Consider the following 18,453-nt stretch of genomic DNA (forward strand, 5'->3'; position numbering starts at 1 on the left):
TTATGCCGATAACCCCCATGCCCGTATGTATAGGAAGTACACCCTGATTATACCGGTTTATATAGCATAAAAATGGCCCCGAAAAAAATGAAAAAATATATTGGAGAAGGATTGAAGAAACTCCATCTAAGATTTGAAAAGTTGCAGAATTTTTTTTTTTTTAAATAATGGGGGGATTTTTTTCATAATGGGGGGATCAGCTGTTAAAAGCATTTTTTGTTGTTTTTCTTCGATCTTTACTTCCTTTTTGAGGGGGTATTCCTAAAAAAAGACTGAAGATGTCAATACGTCTTATAGATTGATTCTCAGTGGCATATAGGGCTACATAATCTCGGAATCTTGCCCCCCACCAAAAAAAAAAGAGAAAGAAAATCATGATCAAGGGGGGAAATAGAAAATGAAAGAGCGGAGGAAGAAGGAGAAGGGTGAAATTTATCATTTTCTGAATGTTATGTCAAAACCTATGTCAATTTTTTTGCTCGCTCGGTTCGCAAGCTCCCAACTTTTAAGATAAAAAATAATGATTGCCTGATACGCAATATCCTGCCCCCTCAAAATTTCTGGCTCATAACGCCTCTGATTACTAACAACATAATTGCGAGCTCAATTTATTCAAGGGTATTTCAAGTTTCAATACACTTATTTGAATGAACTAATAACGGTTTGCTATATGAGTCATGAATATCTCATCAATCAAATAATGCGAGAGCGAAGTGCGATAAATAATTGTTTCTTCGACCTAAAAACTGGCAATTTTTACACTTTTTGTTTGCTCGCCCCGCGAAGCGCGAGTTGATTTTTTTTCTAATTATTTTATTTAACCATAAATATCTAGTATCTGATATCTAAGTATCTGGCTAAATAATAAATGATGCGAACACTGAGCGCGGGCTGCTTTTTTAATTTTTACTTGAAAATTGACATTCTAAGCACTTTTTTAATAGGATGGGTATCTGACTAATCAAATAAAAACTAATCAAATAATATTGTTGATGGAAGTGCGGAGCTCGAGCTGACTGATTGATGCGAGCTAAAGATTTTTGATTTTCCGACTCAAAAATTTGATATTTATAGCACTTTTGGTCAACCATGATCATTAATAAAAAAAAATCACACCTAAATTAGTTTTGTTCGTCAACATGCATCCAATATTTCGTATCTCAATCATGATCAAGTTATGGATATCATTTTCCCTTTCCTTTTCCTCCTTCTCAGGCTAGGGCTCCCACTCTGTTCCTGTCGCTCCCCCTTCTTTCTTTCTTTTTTTTTCCTTTTTTTTTCTTTCTTTCTTTCTTTCTTTCAGTGGCGTAGCTACGAGAGAGCAAGTGCCCCCCTGAGATTTGGTGTCCCCCCCCGAAATAAATTGGCAGAGCAAAAAAAAGAAACGAGAAAGAAGAAAAGAAAAAGGAAAAGAAGAAGAAAGACAGAAGAAAAAAGAAGAGGAAAATAAGAGGAGGAAGATCGACGAGTGGATGAAATACTGTGAGGGGAAGACTTGCAAAAAAAATCTTTCATTTTACTATCTAAAAATTTTTGCTTGCGCTTCGCGCCAGAATTGCCTGTCCGATACGATTCATATCTTGCTCAATGGAACAAGTTTTGAAGTCAATTTACAAATCATATTTTAGCTCGGACATCGAGCTTTTATTCTTTTTTTCATTTACAAGTTTAAGTGCTCTGTAAAATATCCGTTTTATGGTCTACATATCAGCTCACTGATTTGCCAAGTTCCTATTGTCTACGTGCAGTCCATAATGTTCCATTGAACAAATATATTCAGAATGCCCAGATTCTAGGTCTAAATATAAAACATGCGCGATAGCGTGCATGCATCCTCTTTATTTAAAGTGTACTTAAATTATCCAGTATCACATCAGAATATCAATAATTGTCTACTCACGCTTCACGATCGCATTATTAATGATACCCAATTAACTATATCCTATCTTATGATCAACAAAATATGAATAGCGTCCCGCTTTTAGGTCTAAAATCTCAATTTTCTTCCTCTCGCGCTTCGCGCTCACTCACATCAATTGTTTAGTTACATACCTATCCCATTTATTAATACAAAAAGTGCTTAGAATTACCATTTTTTAAGGTCGGAATGTCAAAAAAATCGCTCTCGCTTTCATGTTTATGTTGTTTTATAAGAATAAAACTAGAGGTGACTGATCGGGGGAAATCTAGGTGAAGTTGATTTCGGGCCCCGTCCCCTATTTCCGAAAGTCGGATCCACCCTTGTGACACATACACACATGGAAAAAATGGTGCCCCCCCCCCTGAAAAAGCAAGGACCCCCCCAGGAAAAAATCCTAGCTACGCCACTGCTTTCTTTCTTTCTTTCTTTTTCTTTATTTCTTTCTTTCATCCTTTCTTTCTTTCTTTCTCCATCTTAACCCCCCCCCTCTCACTCTGCCGGTACACACTTGATAATTACTTTAGATTTCCGGGTGGTTTTAGCGTATGTCAAGGTGACTGGATAATGGAAAATGTCACGTTCAAAATGATATTTGCATATGCGCCTGGCAAATCTTTGATGAAACACACTCCTCGATAAAACAGAAAGAACTCCGAGGGATTGGATCACGTTCTGCAATTGAAGGGGTGGCCGGAGTCTTTTTAAGTTCGATATTCATTATTGGCCTTGATATAGGCCTATTTTATAGATATTTCTGATGTCAGCATGGATTCATTATTTTCCACTGGTCTCGTGGTCGCCTTGATGTTCGCGACAGCCGACATCATTAAGCCCGTTGCTTCGAGCAATGACAACGGTAATGAAAATCAATCACTTCTACTCCTGGTGGTATTCGACGGTTTCCGCTACGACTACCTGGAAAAGACTTCAACGCCAAACTTCGATCGCCTTGTCAGTATGGGCGCCAAGCCAGGAGGCTTGACTCCTGCATTCGTCACGAAAACATTTCCTGGCCATCACACCATCGCTACCGGTCTCTACCAAGAGGACCATGGAATTCTAGGTCAGTTGAAAGGTCTCATTAAACATGTTTATACCATTGTCAGTTGCGGATCCCTGGGCCGGGGCGCCACAGCCCCCATCCCAGAGGAGGAATGGTCAAAGTAACCATTCTGTATGACTTGTGTCCGACCGATAACATTGGTCAATATCAACCAAACTTCTGGTATATCACAATAAATTGATTTTTACTATTTTTGTCGGTCGGAAACATAGTCACCAAAACATTTTCAATTTTGACAAAATAATGCTTTTTAAGAGTGTAAAAATAATAGAAAATTGTGAAGAGGATTGTTTTTATAGGCCCTTGCCTCACTCTTCGTCGAAGGGTTGTGATTTTAGAGAAGACCTTTCCTTATATCATTTAGAAATAAAATGCATTTCGAAAGAAAAAAAAGTGGGTATTTTTTTTTTGCACACCTTTGGCATGTTTCCTGCAACCGCCCATGATCGTAAAACCTTGCATGCATATAGGCTTATAGAAATCATGGAGCTGTTAATAGCTCCGTGATAGAAATTGACCATTTCCGTTTGTATATACAACGTACACCTGCGTTACTTGTGTTGAATGGAATTAGATGCTTTCTAGCTGATAGTGGACTTTGGAGTCTTTTATTTCCTTTTCCCTTTTTAACGATTTCATTGAATAGATTGGATGGCAAAAACAAATCCCTTTTACACATATGATTGAATTAGATCTAAACAAATATTTAATTGTGACCAAAATAATCTAGTTTGAGAATTTGCTGGAATTCACAGCGTAAGAATTCGTTCATAATGGTAGTAGTACTTAAAGGAATTACACAATAACATCACACCATTCACGATGCATTCCAGTAACGCTATTTTCACCTTATGCAGGGGCGTAACAGGGGTCGATGGCCAGGGGGGAGGGCAAGAGCCAAAAATTTCCCGGTCATATCATGGTATGAATAGGATTTTTTATGATTGTGCCGCGAGCAATTGGGCGAAGCTCAATGAGTGATAAGTATAAAAACGGAGGGGGCGCAGCATGGCGCGCGCAGCAAAGCGAAGCGAGCGAAAAAAAATGAGAATCTAACTTTGAGATTGATTTTGACATAGTATTCAGAAAATAACATCATATATATCTTACATCTTCCTTTCGTTTCCTGTTTTCATCTTTTTTTTTTATATCGGTTGTAGAAGTTTTGGAGGCCAGTGCTATGCGGATCGGGTTCCGGGGCAACGTAATAACAATTCTGTTTCTAAACATGTCTATTTGAATTTTTAAATGAATTTCATAATTGCGCTTCCATGATTGCCAAATTCAAAATTTTACCTTTGAAATAGCAGTACTCTGTTTTCTCATTTTGCAATATATATTATGTGATCTTTTATCCTCTTGTTATTCTTCTTCAACTTTTTTTCTTTTTCATTGTCTTCTTCTTCTCTATCTTCGTTTTCTTCTTCTTTTTCTCCTCCTTTCTTCTCCCCTTTCTCCCTCTCCCTCTTCTTTTCTTCTTCTTCTCCTTTATCTTTTCTTCTTCCTTTTCTCTTCTTCTTCTTTTTTTTCTTCTTCTTCGTCTTCTTTCCTTATTCTTCTTCTTCCTCTTCTTTGTTTTAATTATGGATGTGTTTTACTCTTTTATCGTAAATAATATCTATAGTTTAATATGCAATAGTATGTTATTTATTGACTTGAGCATTGGATTTTCAAGTCCCATGTGAAAAGATAATTTACTTAACAGTTACTGCGAGCGACATTTTGATTTCTTTGTCCTGAAAGATTTAAGTTAGTGACAAAAATTGTTTGGAGCTAACAGTGAATGGATGAGAAAATTTTCAGAATTTAAAGAACGAAAAAGCTGTTTTTGAGCACTTTGCAGCTTTAGTATAGGATGCTTATGACAGCATTTACTATACATATTTCGTATTTTTCAAAATTTCAGGGGTGGCGCCAACTCACTTGGGGCAAATGTCCCCCGTGCCTCCCCCTTGGTGTCGCCACTGGTCTGGGGCGGAGCCCCCGGAACCTCTTATTTTTGGCCTCTGTTCTATCAAATCGCGGGTACATACACAACTTATATTAACGTCAACGCAGTTGGGGATAATAAACGAAATATTTTGAGGCAGCACGTACGACATGGTAAATGTGGGGAAAAATTGTAAAAGTCGCCAGCGACCATTATTGCATAAAATTTAGCAAGCTATATCATACACGCCATCATTCACTTTTTTCCCCGTTCTTCATATTTTTCGATCCTCGGCAACCCGGTCGTGTTAAGTTCTTCTTCTTTTTTCTTGTCCTTTTTCTTCACATTCCGATTTTCCAATATAGATTTTGGCTCTACATTCATTTCCCGTTTCTTTTTGCCTCTTTCTCCCATTTTCCCGCCATTCTTGCCGTGCCATTGAGTCATATCTTTTGATTTTATACTCCTCTCTTGCTAATCATGCTAGTATATTAGTATTTCAGGATACTTTGTACTTCCTCACATGTTCCTCTTTCCTTCCCTTTCCCTATTTATGTTTTTTTTTCATTCTTTCGCTTTCTTTTCATTTTTCCTTTTTCCCTTTCCTCTTTTTTCCCTTCTTTCCCTTTCTCTCTCTCCTTTTCTCTTTTTCTCGTTTTTTGTATTTTATTTTTTCCCGGTGAAATCCGCCAGGGGGGACAGCTTGCCCTCTTGCCTGTTACGCCACTGACCATATGGTGTTTTACCTAATTAAAGTTGTTTGTTGATTATACCGAATACGAGTAATAAATCCACTTTCAATGTATTTCATTTTTCATGTTGTATCTTAAAAAGTATACCTTAAAATAATAACCAAGTATGTATTACATTTTCTCCTTTAAACAAATGTTTTACTACATACATCGGATGCATCCTTTCTTATACTTCTTCTTCTTCTTTAAAACCTATGCATATTTGGAAATAAAAAAACACATAGCAAGTTTCTTAGTCCAAAGTCAATATTGCTGAATGCATATTATGAATATTATTTGGGATGGAAATCCGAAAAGTCATGACATTGTCTCATCACTACTCCCAGTGTTTTTTTTTCTTATTCTTTCCGTAAATAAAAGCTCATAAAAACATACCGTTATTCGGACCCCAGAGGTTCACCAATCAATCAGAATTTGGAACTTTCTAAATCCGTTTCCTAGTTACAACACATAGCGATTTTTATTATTCTTTCCGAATACTATATGCTGCCACCTTTATTTTCAAACATATTGAATAAGGCATCGATCGAAACAATCGCGAAGCAAAACAAATATACATTACAGCGGTTGCAAAATGATACTTGTATTACCACTCACGATTTGAACTTCAATTTATCACGCTTTTGAAGTTGTAGTAAGCGTTGGCAAGTATATCGAACACGGGATTTTGTGCGTATACTTTCCCCAATTATACTACTTCACTGAAAAACACGTAATCATGTACAAGCAATGGTACAAAATAGTCCAGGGGCGGCGGAACGTATTTTCGTGATGGGGGCAGCACAAAAAGGCACTTATATGCCAAGAAAGGGCACAATGAAGTGATTTTTGATTTATAAGACATTTATACAGGTTTTATGTTTTTTTGAGAGGGCGTAGCGAGCGATCGGTTTGTAAAAAAATCAAATCTGAAGTTGTTAAACTCGCTTTTTTGTCAATTATGGACATAATTACTGATACAAAAGAGCATCCTTGCGAGATGTTCCGAGCGCGAATCATAATAATAATAATAATACCAACATGCTTATATAGCGCATATCACTGCCAAATGCGTCCCTATGCGCTTCATTGGATATTATTACCCTGGCTTTAGCCCCGCAGCCTTTTACAGCGCGGTGGCATTTCAAGGAATAAATTCCTGCCAGGTACCCACTTACCTCACCTGGGTCGAGTGCAGCACAACGTGGACGAAGTTCTTGCTGAAGGAAATTACGCCATGGCTGGGATTCGAACCCACGACCCTCTGTTTCAAAGTCCGAAGACTAATCCACTGGGCCACAACGCTCCACATCATGAGCTCAAACTTTTGGAATTTCATGTAATAAGACATGAAAAAGCAGTTTTTGTGATTATGAGAAAAGGATGTGAATCTAACTAAGGAATTAATGCGAGCGCGAAGCACAAGCTGATTTTCTTTTAATATACTGACCAAAAAAGTACCTTTTAAAGAATGCATTTAATGAATCATGAATAGGATACGGGTTGCATAGTCACCAATGTAATAATGCGAGCTGAAAATTTGTGATATTCTAACCAGAAAAATTGACATTCTAGGCATTTTATTTAACCAGGAACAGAATAACTAACTTAATAAACAATAATTGGTGCAAGCGCAAAACACGAGCCAAAAATGTGAAATATTCAAACCTGAAAACTAGACTAAGCATTTTTTAATGAACAGGGTGAGTATCATATTATTAATGAGAGCGCAAAGCGCGAGCCAGAAAATTGTGATTTTCTCACCTGTATAAACCTGGATATCTATAGTGGTGAATTATCGACCGATATGATATAGCACTGTTTGTAACCAGGAACAGACTGAGTACCTACTAAACAATAAATGATGCGAGCGCGAAGCGCGAGCCAAAAAAATTGTGATTTTTCTAACCTAAAATGTATTACGTTTTACTTCAAAAAGGCTATTTCATTTCGAAAAAGGGCACATTTCATTTTGAAAAAGGGTATTTTTCCCCACTTAGGATATTTTTTTGAGGGCACTTGCCGACCCCCCCATACGACAACATTTTGATGAGCTGCTGTGCGCCGGGTTGTAAGTCAGGAATGATTATAGAATTTTCCCGATCATAAAATCGCTAAAATGGCGCTTTCAGAGAAAATGAAGACTACGAGAGGCCTACTAAAATAATAGAATGTAAATAGACATTTTTATGCATTATATTAAATCAAGGCTTTTCTTAAGAAATGAAATATTGCTGCTTGATTGATGTAAATAGCAACAAGTAACTTGTAAACTGCTTTCCAATCATTCAATACGTAATGCACAGCAAAACTGTGGTGTTAACCATGTACATAGAGGACCACACCAGTTATTTTACACCGGTGTTAAATTGGCGGTGTTAGTTTTACACCTATAGGTGTTATTACAACACCTATGGTTGTTACATTTACACTCTTTTCTTTAATGTTATGTTCAATCTCTAGGGTGTTATTTTAACACCTCAGGGTGTGGTCCTCTATTAACACCAATTGGTGTAAGTTTTAACACCACAGTTTTTACAGTGTGGGGTCATAACTAGAAATCATACTTTGAATGAATTAAATTGAATCGAATTGAATTGCAATTGCAATTGTCTGTTGAAATGAAAAAAAAATAATATGGCCTATGGTATTGAATAGAGAGCACCAAAAACAGACACCCCCGGCCTCCACAACTTACAAACACGGCAACGATATCATGTCTGGTATTCCATATCAGCTTTGTTTACACATTATCAGCAATTAGATCAGGTTATCACCCACAGTATGATATCATATATGATTCACATACCTGGGATATTCTCAACTCTCATTTTTAGAATTGCACTTCCTCTTAATACGTTATTAATTATTTATATTATGATTAGTTACCATCATAACAGATATCTGCATAGTTTGTTATTAACCTTTTTTATTATGATTGTCTAAGGTCGATAAAACTCCTCAGACCTTACCCCTATACGCAATGAACCTAACACACAACATTGATACCATTTTTTTTCACCCATACAGTACAGGTAGCCAGATCATTATGTTTTCCGTTTTAGTATTATGTTATAGATATCATATAGAATGTTTTAGCCAAATATATGACAAAAATAAAAATAAAGAAAACAACAGCAAAATGGGGCACTTAAAAAACTAACAATTTATATTTCCACACGGAATTAACGGCTGAATAGATAAAATAATGTTTACATAAAATAGGGATAAAACTCAAATATAATTCTCATTGATTTTAAGAAAGTTAAAGATGGGTTTCGAATATTCATGCAATTTTTAATGTTCGCGTATTTAGGTAAGAGTACCCCGGATGAAGAGTGGCAGATTTGGAAAACTGCCTTGCATGTGTGATAAAGGAATCGGGCCGGAATCCTCAAGTTTATTGACGAAATGTCCTATCGTTGAAATAAAATATTCGCGACAGATTGACTGGGATAGCCCTCAATATTGAAGGCCTGAATATCTTTCGTGATGCTCTCAATGTATGTTTTTTATAAAAAAAAGATTGCATATAAAAACATAATAATAATAATAATAACGTTTTTTTATTTACCCAGGGTAGCCACTTCAGTTAAGAAACTGCTCTACCAGCGGGCCCTGCATAACATTATATGTTATTATTATCCTTCTCCAATCTAAATGCTGAGCGCCAAGCAAGAGGGCAGAAGGTCCCATTTTTATAAGTCTTTGGTATGACTCGGCCGAGGATCGAACCCACGACCTCCAGTTCATGAGACGGACGCTCTACCACTGAGCCACCATGTCCGGTTCGAAGATCTGTTTAATCAAATGTGACGATGCTTATGGTGACGTAATTTACATTATGAATGCATATTGATTATTAAATGCATACGCGTCGATCCAGGGGGGGGGGGGAGACTTACCCCGTCTCCTCGAATTTCGAATTTTGTATAGCAGCCTATGGAAGAGTGTCGTTTCACCACCCCACCCCACACCCTTTTATGGACAAAAATCTCACGAACTAGATAGCAGCGCATAAATCAATAGATCATTGTTGTGTACTATTACCCGTTTTAGTATTTATCCCGATAATTTTTTATATAATTATTATCCAGGAAACGACATGTACGACCCCGAGTTCAACTCGACATTCAGCCAAGCCAACAACGAACCTCGATGGTGGAACTACGGCGGAGAACCGATCTGGGTGACCAACCAGCTCAACGGTGGTCGTACGGTGTCCGTCTTCTGGCCCGGTGATCGTGTTAACATCTCCGGCATGACTGCGACCTATCACCAACCAGCCTACGATGGCTCCTTCCCATTCAATGATCGTATTGATCTAGTGGTTGGACTCATGTCCAATGGAAGTGCGAATCTAGGAATTTTGTACTTCCATGAACCAGATAGCACAGGACATCTTCAAGTAAGCGTCGACAAAAAATACTGTTTTGAAATTAATATACTTTGGAGCATTGACCTTATGCTATGTACCTCCTGGTTAGATTTTTTTTATTTATAGGCTTTAACTTGTGAAATTTTGACATCAAACACCAGCTTTCTAAACCTAAGGTTTTCAAGGAATCATCTTCTGATGTCAATAACGTGAAAGCGTCGTGGTGTACACTCTAAATTACAGGGATTTAAAATAAGTCCAGAGAGACTGTAGTTAGGGACCAATCGATTTCTGGATTCAGTTTTAATCCTAAAGACTTAAATTTAAATCTCAAATGATTTAAATTGAAATCTTTCGAGATTCAAAAATGAATCTTAAAGCCTGTGTATAGCTTTGGTAAAGGGTCAATAATGTGATTGATAATCGAATATCATCTAATATGACAGTCTTACTGAAGCGCAGAGACCGTTAGATATTTTTCCAACTGCACTTCTCTGAGAAAATTTCAAATATTCAAATCTTGGATATATAGCGCCCTCTCTCGGCGATGCTAGTTTTAAATTAAAAAATGGGCATTCAAGCACTTATCTTATAAATTTAGTGATTAGATATCCAAAAGTTACAGACAAAGAACATATCTTGAAAGTTTCAGCCCATTCCATGATTTGGAATAGGATTTAATTGAAAGACAAATACACACAGATATTTTAATTTGATCGGGTGACCCGATCAAGTTAAATTTCCATGTAAAATCGCAAAATTTATCATGTAAAACACATTTTCATTTTATATCCTCCACATCATAACTGTTATAGGGCATATCCATTCATATTAGCTAGCAATGAATTGGAATAGTGATAGGTGCATTTTGTTGGATTTACCAAAACTATACACAAGCTTTAAGGATTCAAACTAAATCCGGAATTCGATTGGTCCCTAACTACAGTCCATGTGGACTTATTTTAAATCCCTGTAATTTAGAGTGTAGCGGTTCTGACTCTCGCCTTGTAATCAGAGGGTCGTGTGTGTACGAACCCCACCATGGCCTCGCGTCCTTTGGCAAGGCGTTAATCCACACTTTGCCACTCTCCACCCAGGTGTTAATTGGGTACCCGGTAGGATTTGAAAACCTATATGTATAGTATGCCAAGCAATTTAGTCTTGGAACTCTTGGTGGAATGCTCCCCAGGGAGTGGAGAAGGTGCATACATTGTATGCGAGCATGCAAGGATCCGATGACTGGGGTAATAATATGTCTGTAAAGCGCTTAGAGACGTCGCGACGTTCAGATGTATTAAGCGCTATGTAAATGCGGATTATTATTATTATTATTATAACAAAATGAAAGAACACGAACAATGAATACTATCACCGTAATTTCTTCCACCTTTCATTTCACAATTAACACATGTAAAGATTATCTCAGTCTGTGATGTTGAATAGATGAAAAGAAACTGTCATTCGGATTTTCGGTGTGCAATACTCATTCTCATATTCGTTTGCTCAGTGGATATACATGTTTGTACATAATACCTTATATAGATCCTCCACAATGCAGACTTTTCAAAAACAGTAGTTACAAAGAGCTGAAAGCCAACATTAATAGACATATTTTTTTTTACAAATTTGTGTTTACACCAGGGTCCTCTAAATACAAAGAGTGATTGATCTAATCAACTTCAACTATATCAAAATCCATCACTACCATAATTTTTCCTTGAAGGAAATTATCAAAATGTCCTTTGTACACAGCGAGGAAGCATACTGAATTGTCAAGACAATAATTGATGCATGAGTAAGCTTCATAATAATCTGGAAAACATTTTGAACAAGAATACTTTCTAGATGCTGGCATTGCTGCTTTACAAGAGACTCGAAATGCAAAAGAGCTATAATCTGGTCCCGTATATCACACTCTTCTGAGAGTGAGACGGGGGACCATTCATTTTGGTATGGGATTTACATCTTTTAAGAGTGGATTATAGCTCCTTCTGGAGTGAACATATATTTTAAGAGATATTTTTGCTTCAGAATGAGGTAAATCCACCCTCAAAAGATGTAAATTCCACTCCAAAATGATCAGTTCCTCGCCTCACTCTGGAAGGAGTGTATTCCAGATTTAACTCTTTTGCATTTAGATGAGATCAATCGCACGTACCCCTTTGAAAAATGGGGCCAGTCTCATCTGATCTCCACCATCAAACCTCTTGGGGGCCGTCTTACGAAGAGTTGCGATTGATCCGATCAATCGCAAATATGGAAAGCCAGCAACATCGACATCTGAAATACATGTCTGTTCAATTATGCTGCATATACTGTAGAGCGCTTAGAGACTTCTGACAAAGTAAGTATTAAGCGCTATATAAGCAAGTATTATTATTATTCAAAATATTTTCTAGAAATGACGTCATTCACTGTTGTCTTGACAATAATTACGCTCCTCTTTGTTTTCAAAGGACATTGAGCAAATTTCCAAGAGAAAAAAAATTATGACATTCTTGGATGTCCATATACTTGAGGCTGATCGGAACAATCGTAACTCTTTGTAAGACGGGGCCCTGATCTCTCATTTCATCTCTTTAATTTATAATTTCAAAAGGGTCCAGAATCAGAAGCCACTGCTGACAGTATAGCCATGTGTGACGAAACCCTTGGCTATCTCCTGGATAAGCTCGATGAAGCCAATCTCCTCGATGACGTCAACATTATACTAACAAGTGACCACGGCATGACGTCCGTATCTTCTAACCAAACCGTGTTCCTCGATGATTACATTGACCGGAGCCTTTATTTCTACACCAACAATGATCCAGTGTTCGGTTTGTGGCCTTATGAAGGTTTGTATAACGGCTCACCTTCGTTGTGTCGTATCATGATTTCCTAAATAAGTGAAATTATATTGATGAATTAAAGCATGTTTCAATTTGTATTTCGGATGATGTTACTTTGTTACGAATAGGTTTGAACTTGCAGATAAAGGTGGCTGATTACATTTTGCTTAATTCTTAAAACTTAATTTTAAAATAATAAAATGTATGTTTATAAGATTGCATAGTATGTACTTTAGCCTTTATAATAAATGTATTGTTCAGAATAAAAAAAGAATCGGACCGAACACCTTGATGTACATACTCTGAACGATTTTGCTAAGTACATGAAGATGAAGTTGGCATATTGTATGATTTATCTAACTTTAATAATGCAACTGCATGTAAGTAAATAAATGAATGAATAAATAAATAACATTAATAATTAAGTAAATAAAAAGCAGATACTAAACTTACATTATATTAAGTTATATTCGTGTGTATACCACTTCAACAAATAGGCTGAGTTGAAGAAGAAGTGGTCACAGAGCAGCACCTTGAAGCTCGTCACTTCGCGGTATCTATTTTTTTCAACGACTATCGAATTTATTTATCACTCTTTATCTTCATAGAGGGAAACACTGATGCCTTGTACAACGCTTTAAAAGATGCTCATCCAAGTATGAACGTTTACCTGAAAGCGGAGATTCCCGAAGAATACCATTATCGAGACAATCGACGTACTAGCCCAATCCTTGTCGTCATGGAGGAAGGGTGGCATGTATGGATAAACAGATCTGTGGCCGGAAACTGGCAAAGTAATTCATGAATTTCATGAAATTTTTATATGTTTTATCAGTGGTAATTGATGCCATGTATAATTAGCAATATAATTGATTTAATCACACTTTTGTTTTCCAGTTATCGAATGGGATTTATACGGAATGAAACTAATGGCAAGTGTAGATCTACTAAGTAGCGAATGTACTCCCACATGAAATTCGTCGGGCCTGATCTTAAGTGATTTAACTGAATTATTTAAGTATGTAGAACTCTTTTTAATTTTTTCAAGATATTGATGAGAATGTTGTTGTCTCGTCTGCATGGCATAGACACAACTTTGCTGACGGCGGCGTTGTCAACATTGAAATCTCAACCAAGGTTAAGTTTTTGAAATTTCATCATAACTTAGAAAGTACATGGACCTAGACATCTACCTAAGTGAACTTGGACATAAGGATAATCAAATAGCACTGATCATTCATGAGGTTCAGGTCACATGACCAAGGTCAAAGTCAAAGGTCATGTAGGGTCAATGAACTTTGACCATGTTTTCAATGTCATCATTTAAATCTTAACCAAGGTTAAATTTTTGAAATGTCGTCATAACTTAGAAACTAGGAAAATTAAACATTAGGGTAATCAAGTATCACTGATGATCTTGCATGATTTTCAGGTCACGTGACCAAGGTCAAAGGTCATTTAGGGTCAACGAAATTTGTCCATATAGGATGTATTTTTTTAATGTTACTATTTTTTAAATGTTATCATAAGTTTGAAAGTTTATGGATGTACAGTAGTTCATGGCATAAGGGTAATCAAGAATCACTGATGCACAGCAAAATCTGTGGTGTTAACCGGTGTACATAGAGGACCACACCAGTTATTTTACACCGGTGTTAAATTGGTGGTGTTAGTTTTACACCTATAGGTGTTATTACAACACATATGGTTGTTACATTTACACTCTTTGGTGTTATGTTCAATCTCTAGGGTGTTATTTTAACACCTCAGGGTGTCAGTTTTAACACCACAGTTTTTACAGTGTAGTGTTACACGAGTTTCAGGTCACGTCATCGAATTCATTCAGGGTAAATGACCTCAGCACTTTATTATCATATAGATGGTGTTGTTTGTTTTCATAATCATTCCTTTTTTAGTTGTTTTCTAAGTCAGCACTGTTGGTATATTGCATAAATGCAGGCGAGACTGCCAGAAGCTATCCAATTGTTTTAGAGAATTATTCCTCGTCTTTTACTCGACTTTTTTTTAAGAATCTTTTTCACACTTATTGCTATTATTCTCTCTATATATATCTCTTTCCCACCCCTCTGTCCTTCATTCTTCCTCCTTTCCCCTTCTGTATTTCTATTCTTCATCTCACACAATATACTAGCACTAAAACTTGTATATTTCGTCTTCTTCATTATACCTTATAGGATACAATGGAAATCATGGCTTCTTGAACACGCTTGAAAGCATGCGATCAATCTTCATCGCTTCTGGCCCCGCCTTCAAAACCAACTACGCGTCTGATGATTTGCTGGATGGCGTTGACGTGTACAACTTGATGTGTCACCTCCTCTCAGTAAGCCCCGCCCGAAACAATGGCACGTTTAGTCACGTGCAGCCTCTTTTGGCCAATGAGGTGACAGGAACCACTCCTTTGGCGGGAATGGAGACGACCTTTCAGATGACGACGGGATCAGGCTTTCGTGAAACCTTTTCTCCACTCCTCCTATCGCTCGGTTTTACGATATCTTTAGCTTTTTATAATTAACTGTAGAATGGAACAAGTGAATATACGGAGTAAAAACGCTGATTAAACGTTTAAAACTTATTCGTGTATTTATAACGAATCGTTTGCAATGTGACTTGAACAAGAGATAGTTGAGATCATGTCGCAAACTTAATGCTCTCATTTTTCACCAGCATATTCTATGTGCAAGTTATGTATGTCTGGACCACTGAAATGTTGTTTTGGTCGAATTGACGGGCTCATTATTTGTATAGATAAAAATCATAATGTAAATATAATGAACAATAATGTAATGAACACTAAATGAATGAACATAGCGAATGAAGGTGAGGAAGCGAACAGATATACCAATTTTCAAAATGTGTAGATATCTAGGATTAAACGAAAAAAAAGCATTAGTCAACATTTCTTAACAGACCAATATCAGGGTAGCGTTTCATCAACATTTTCGTCCGACAGGTTGTCAGATCTGACAACTTTCCTTGATTTTGATTGGCTGAACAGCATTGTTACTTTGGTAACTGTCGGATAGAACAGGACTTGTCGGGTAAAACGTCCGACAAGTCCTTTCATGAAACGCTCTCCTGATATTCAGTTGTGGTAATGATCTTTTCTGATAATGATTATATCAACAAATTTATCATATTAACAATAATCATAATAATTATAATATGGATAATAATGATAATAATAACAGCAGTAATAATAATATTGATGATGATAAGTAGAGGCATGAAATATTTATTTTAAAGTTTTGCAACCAAAAAATAAAAAACAGCAGTATATCGAATGGAATTCGAGGGACATTGTTATGGTGAAAATTGTTATACAATTAATGGAAAAAATAATATTACTTTTGTGGAAATGTTGGATAGAACCCCCCCCCCCTACACACACATGCACACACCCTCATGCAAGCCATCGCAGATATCGATTTTGCTTTGTTCCATTGACATAGCATTCCTCTTGTAACTATAATTAGGAATATTGAGCTTGGAAAGTTCAATTTTCCTGTAAAATTAATCAGTTATTCTTGCATTAAAAGTGTAAATCTGTTTACACTGTAAAAAAAGAGAAGAAAAAAAAATAACGAAAAAATATAAAATTCCAAAGAGTTGCATGTATATATAAACCGGTCATGTTGGCTCAGTGGTAGAGCGTCTGCCTCATGAACGGGAGGTCGTGGGTTCGATCCCTGGCCGAGTCATACCAAAGACTTATAAAAATGGGACCTTCTGCCTTCTTGCTTGGCGCTCAGCATTTAGACTGAAGAAGGGGTAATAATAACATGTTATGTTATGCAGGGCCCGCTGGAAGAGCAGTCTTATGATTGAAGTGGCTACCCTGGGTAAATGAAACGTTATTATTTATTATTATTATTATATGTTTGCATGTAGAATCCTGGGTACGGCCATTACAAAATATCATAATAAAACACTAAAATGATATCAAAAAAATATTTACGGTTACTTCATTTTTACCAACCTGACTAATTAAGAAGAATGGAAAGGGTAAAACAAAATGTATCAATTCTGAGTTCATGTGCAATTGAAGTTTATATCCGTTTTTTTTTACATCCGATAAAATCTTGATAATGTTTGAACATTCTGAAAGGTTGTAAATAACTAGGAAGGTCAAATTATTGTATTGTATTTATTTATTCAAATCTTCAAAGAAATAACATAATATACATAACAAACGTATTCGTAAGCAAAGTGTATCAATGATCAAATTTACTATCTAACAGAAATATTTAACATAAGGTACACTACAAAATATAAAGAAAAAAACTTATCCCTGTAGAGTTCGTATCTCATTTTGTTAGTTTCACTAGGATTTGCTTTGTATTAACAGAATAATCTGTTTTTCTTATTTATGGAGTAAACCTTCGGAAATCCAGGGTGATCTAGGTGTCGTCTTATAGTTTCGACGAGCAGAGCATTGTAGGGGTATATGTCAATGAATTTATCAAAAGCTAGGCTGGAATCTTCGAGATTAAGGATCGGTATCGGTTGCCATAACTGAAAGACTTTCTTTAAATCTGTTAAGATTGTTCTCAGATACAATCCGAAATTTGTTGTATTCAGAATGTTTTGGTGGAGGGGAATTTTTCATGTTCGATATGAAGGAAAATATTGGGAAATGATTAGATAGATTAGAGAGAATAATTCCAGATAGAGAAGGGAAATTCATATTTGTAAAGATATTGTCTTTGATTGAGCATGATGAGTGTTGACGAGTTATCAGTAACTCTAGTGGGCCTCGTGATGGCCGGAGCAAATGAATGTGAGAGTAAGATCTCGGCAAAGTCTCTGCAATTTCGATTTTGGTGATATTGAAATAAGTTGATATTAAAGTGACTGGTTAACATTGGTTTGACTTATAAAAAATCTGAGCTAGAAGGTCCCACTTGTCACCTGTGTCTGTGATATGTTACAAAAATGAAGCCCAGAAAAAAATCGCGTTCGAAAATATTTATTTAGTGCTTCAAAAATAGAAATATAAAGTGACCGGAAACCCCATCTTAGTTTCATCCCATACACTTATGTGTACTATTTAGGCGTCTATAAGACACCTATTTACAAAATCGGGGTTTGCCTTGTAGTTATAGTTTTTCATTCTCAATAATGGTTGTTTTCAGGGTTTATTAGTGCTAATACATGCACTTGTACACATGTTTCATCTTGGTTTGAGAATTTTTTTAATCTTCTGCTCACAAAGTTAAACAATACCTTTAAAGTCTCCCATGATAAAGCACGGTTTGTTACTGATGATAGGTGAGGACAATATAGACTGAAGTATAGATATAAACTGTGAGGAATCAACATTTGGAGGTCTATAAATTTCACCTATGATGTTTTTATCACAACTCAATTCAACGAAATGACATTCTATATCTTGAGTCATGAATGTTCATAGTATATTAAAAAAACACTAGCTTATCAGATATATGAAATGCTACTCCACCTCTAATTTACCTTCCCTACACAGCAAAAACTGTGGTGTTAACCGGTGTACATAGAGGACCACACCAGTTATTTTAAACCGGTGTTGAATTGGTGGTGTTAGTTTTACATGGTTGTT

At 36.4% G+C, this 18,453-nt stretch overlaps 1 protein-coding gene across 1 annotated transcript; it reads left to right on the top strand.

Annotated features, from left to right (window-relative positions):
* Positions 1-2,468: 2,468 nt before the first annotated feature.
* Positions 2,469-15,876, top strand: LOC121424456 (ectonucleotide pyrophosphatase/phosphodiesterase family member 5-like). The gene is made up of 5 exons (XM_041620151.1): positions 2,469-2,984; positions 9,743-10,053; positions 12,623-12,860; positions 13,463-13,648; positions 15,050-15,876. Exons 1-5 carry the CDS (start codon positions 2,687-2,689, stop codon positions 15,388-15,390), a joined length of 1,374 nt encoding a protein of 457 aa, XP_041476085.1. The 5' UTR covers positions 2,469-2,686; the 3' UTR covers positions 15,391-15,876.
* The last annotated feature ends 2,577 nt before the right edge of the window (positions 15,877-18,453 follow it).

Source organism: Lytechinus variegatus, chromosome 11 (genome assembly GCF_018143015.1).
Source record: "Lytechinus variegatus isolate NC3 chromosome 11, Lvar_3.0, whole genome shotgun sequence".
NCBI lineage: Eukaryota > Metazoa > Echinodermata > Echinoidea > Temnopleuroida > Toxopneustidae > Lytechinus > Lytechinus variegatus.

Bases quoted from the DNA above. Each gene is read 5' to 3' on its own strand.
- LOC121424456 (XM_041620151.1), top strand. From the start codon at position 2,687: ATGGATTCATTATTTTCCACTGGTCTCGTGGTCGCCTTGATGTTCGCG. The intron at 10,054-12,622 runs GTAAGCGTCGAC...TAATTTCAAAAG, and splicing joins ATAGCACAGGACATCTTCAA to GGTCCAGAATCAGAAGCCAC. The intron at 13,649-15,049 runs GTAATTCATGAA...TATACCTTATAG, and splicing joins TGTGGCCGGAAACTGGCAAA to GATACAATGGAAATCATGGC.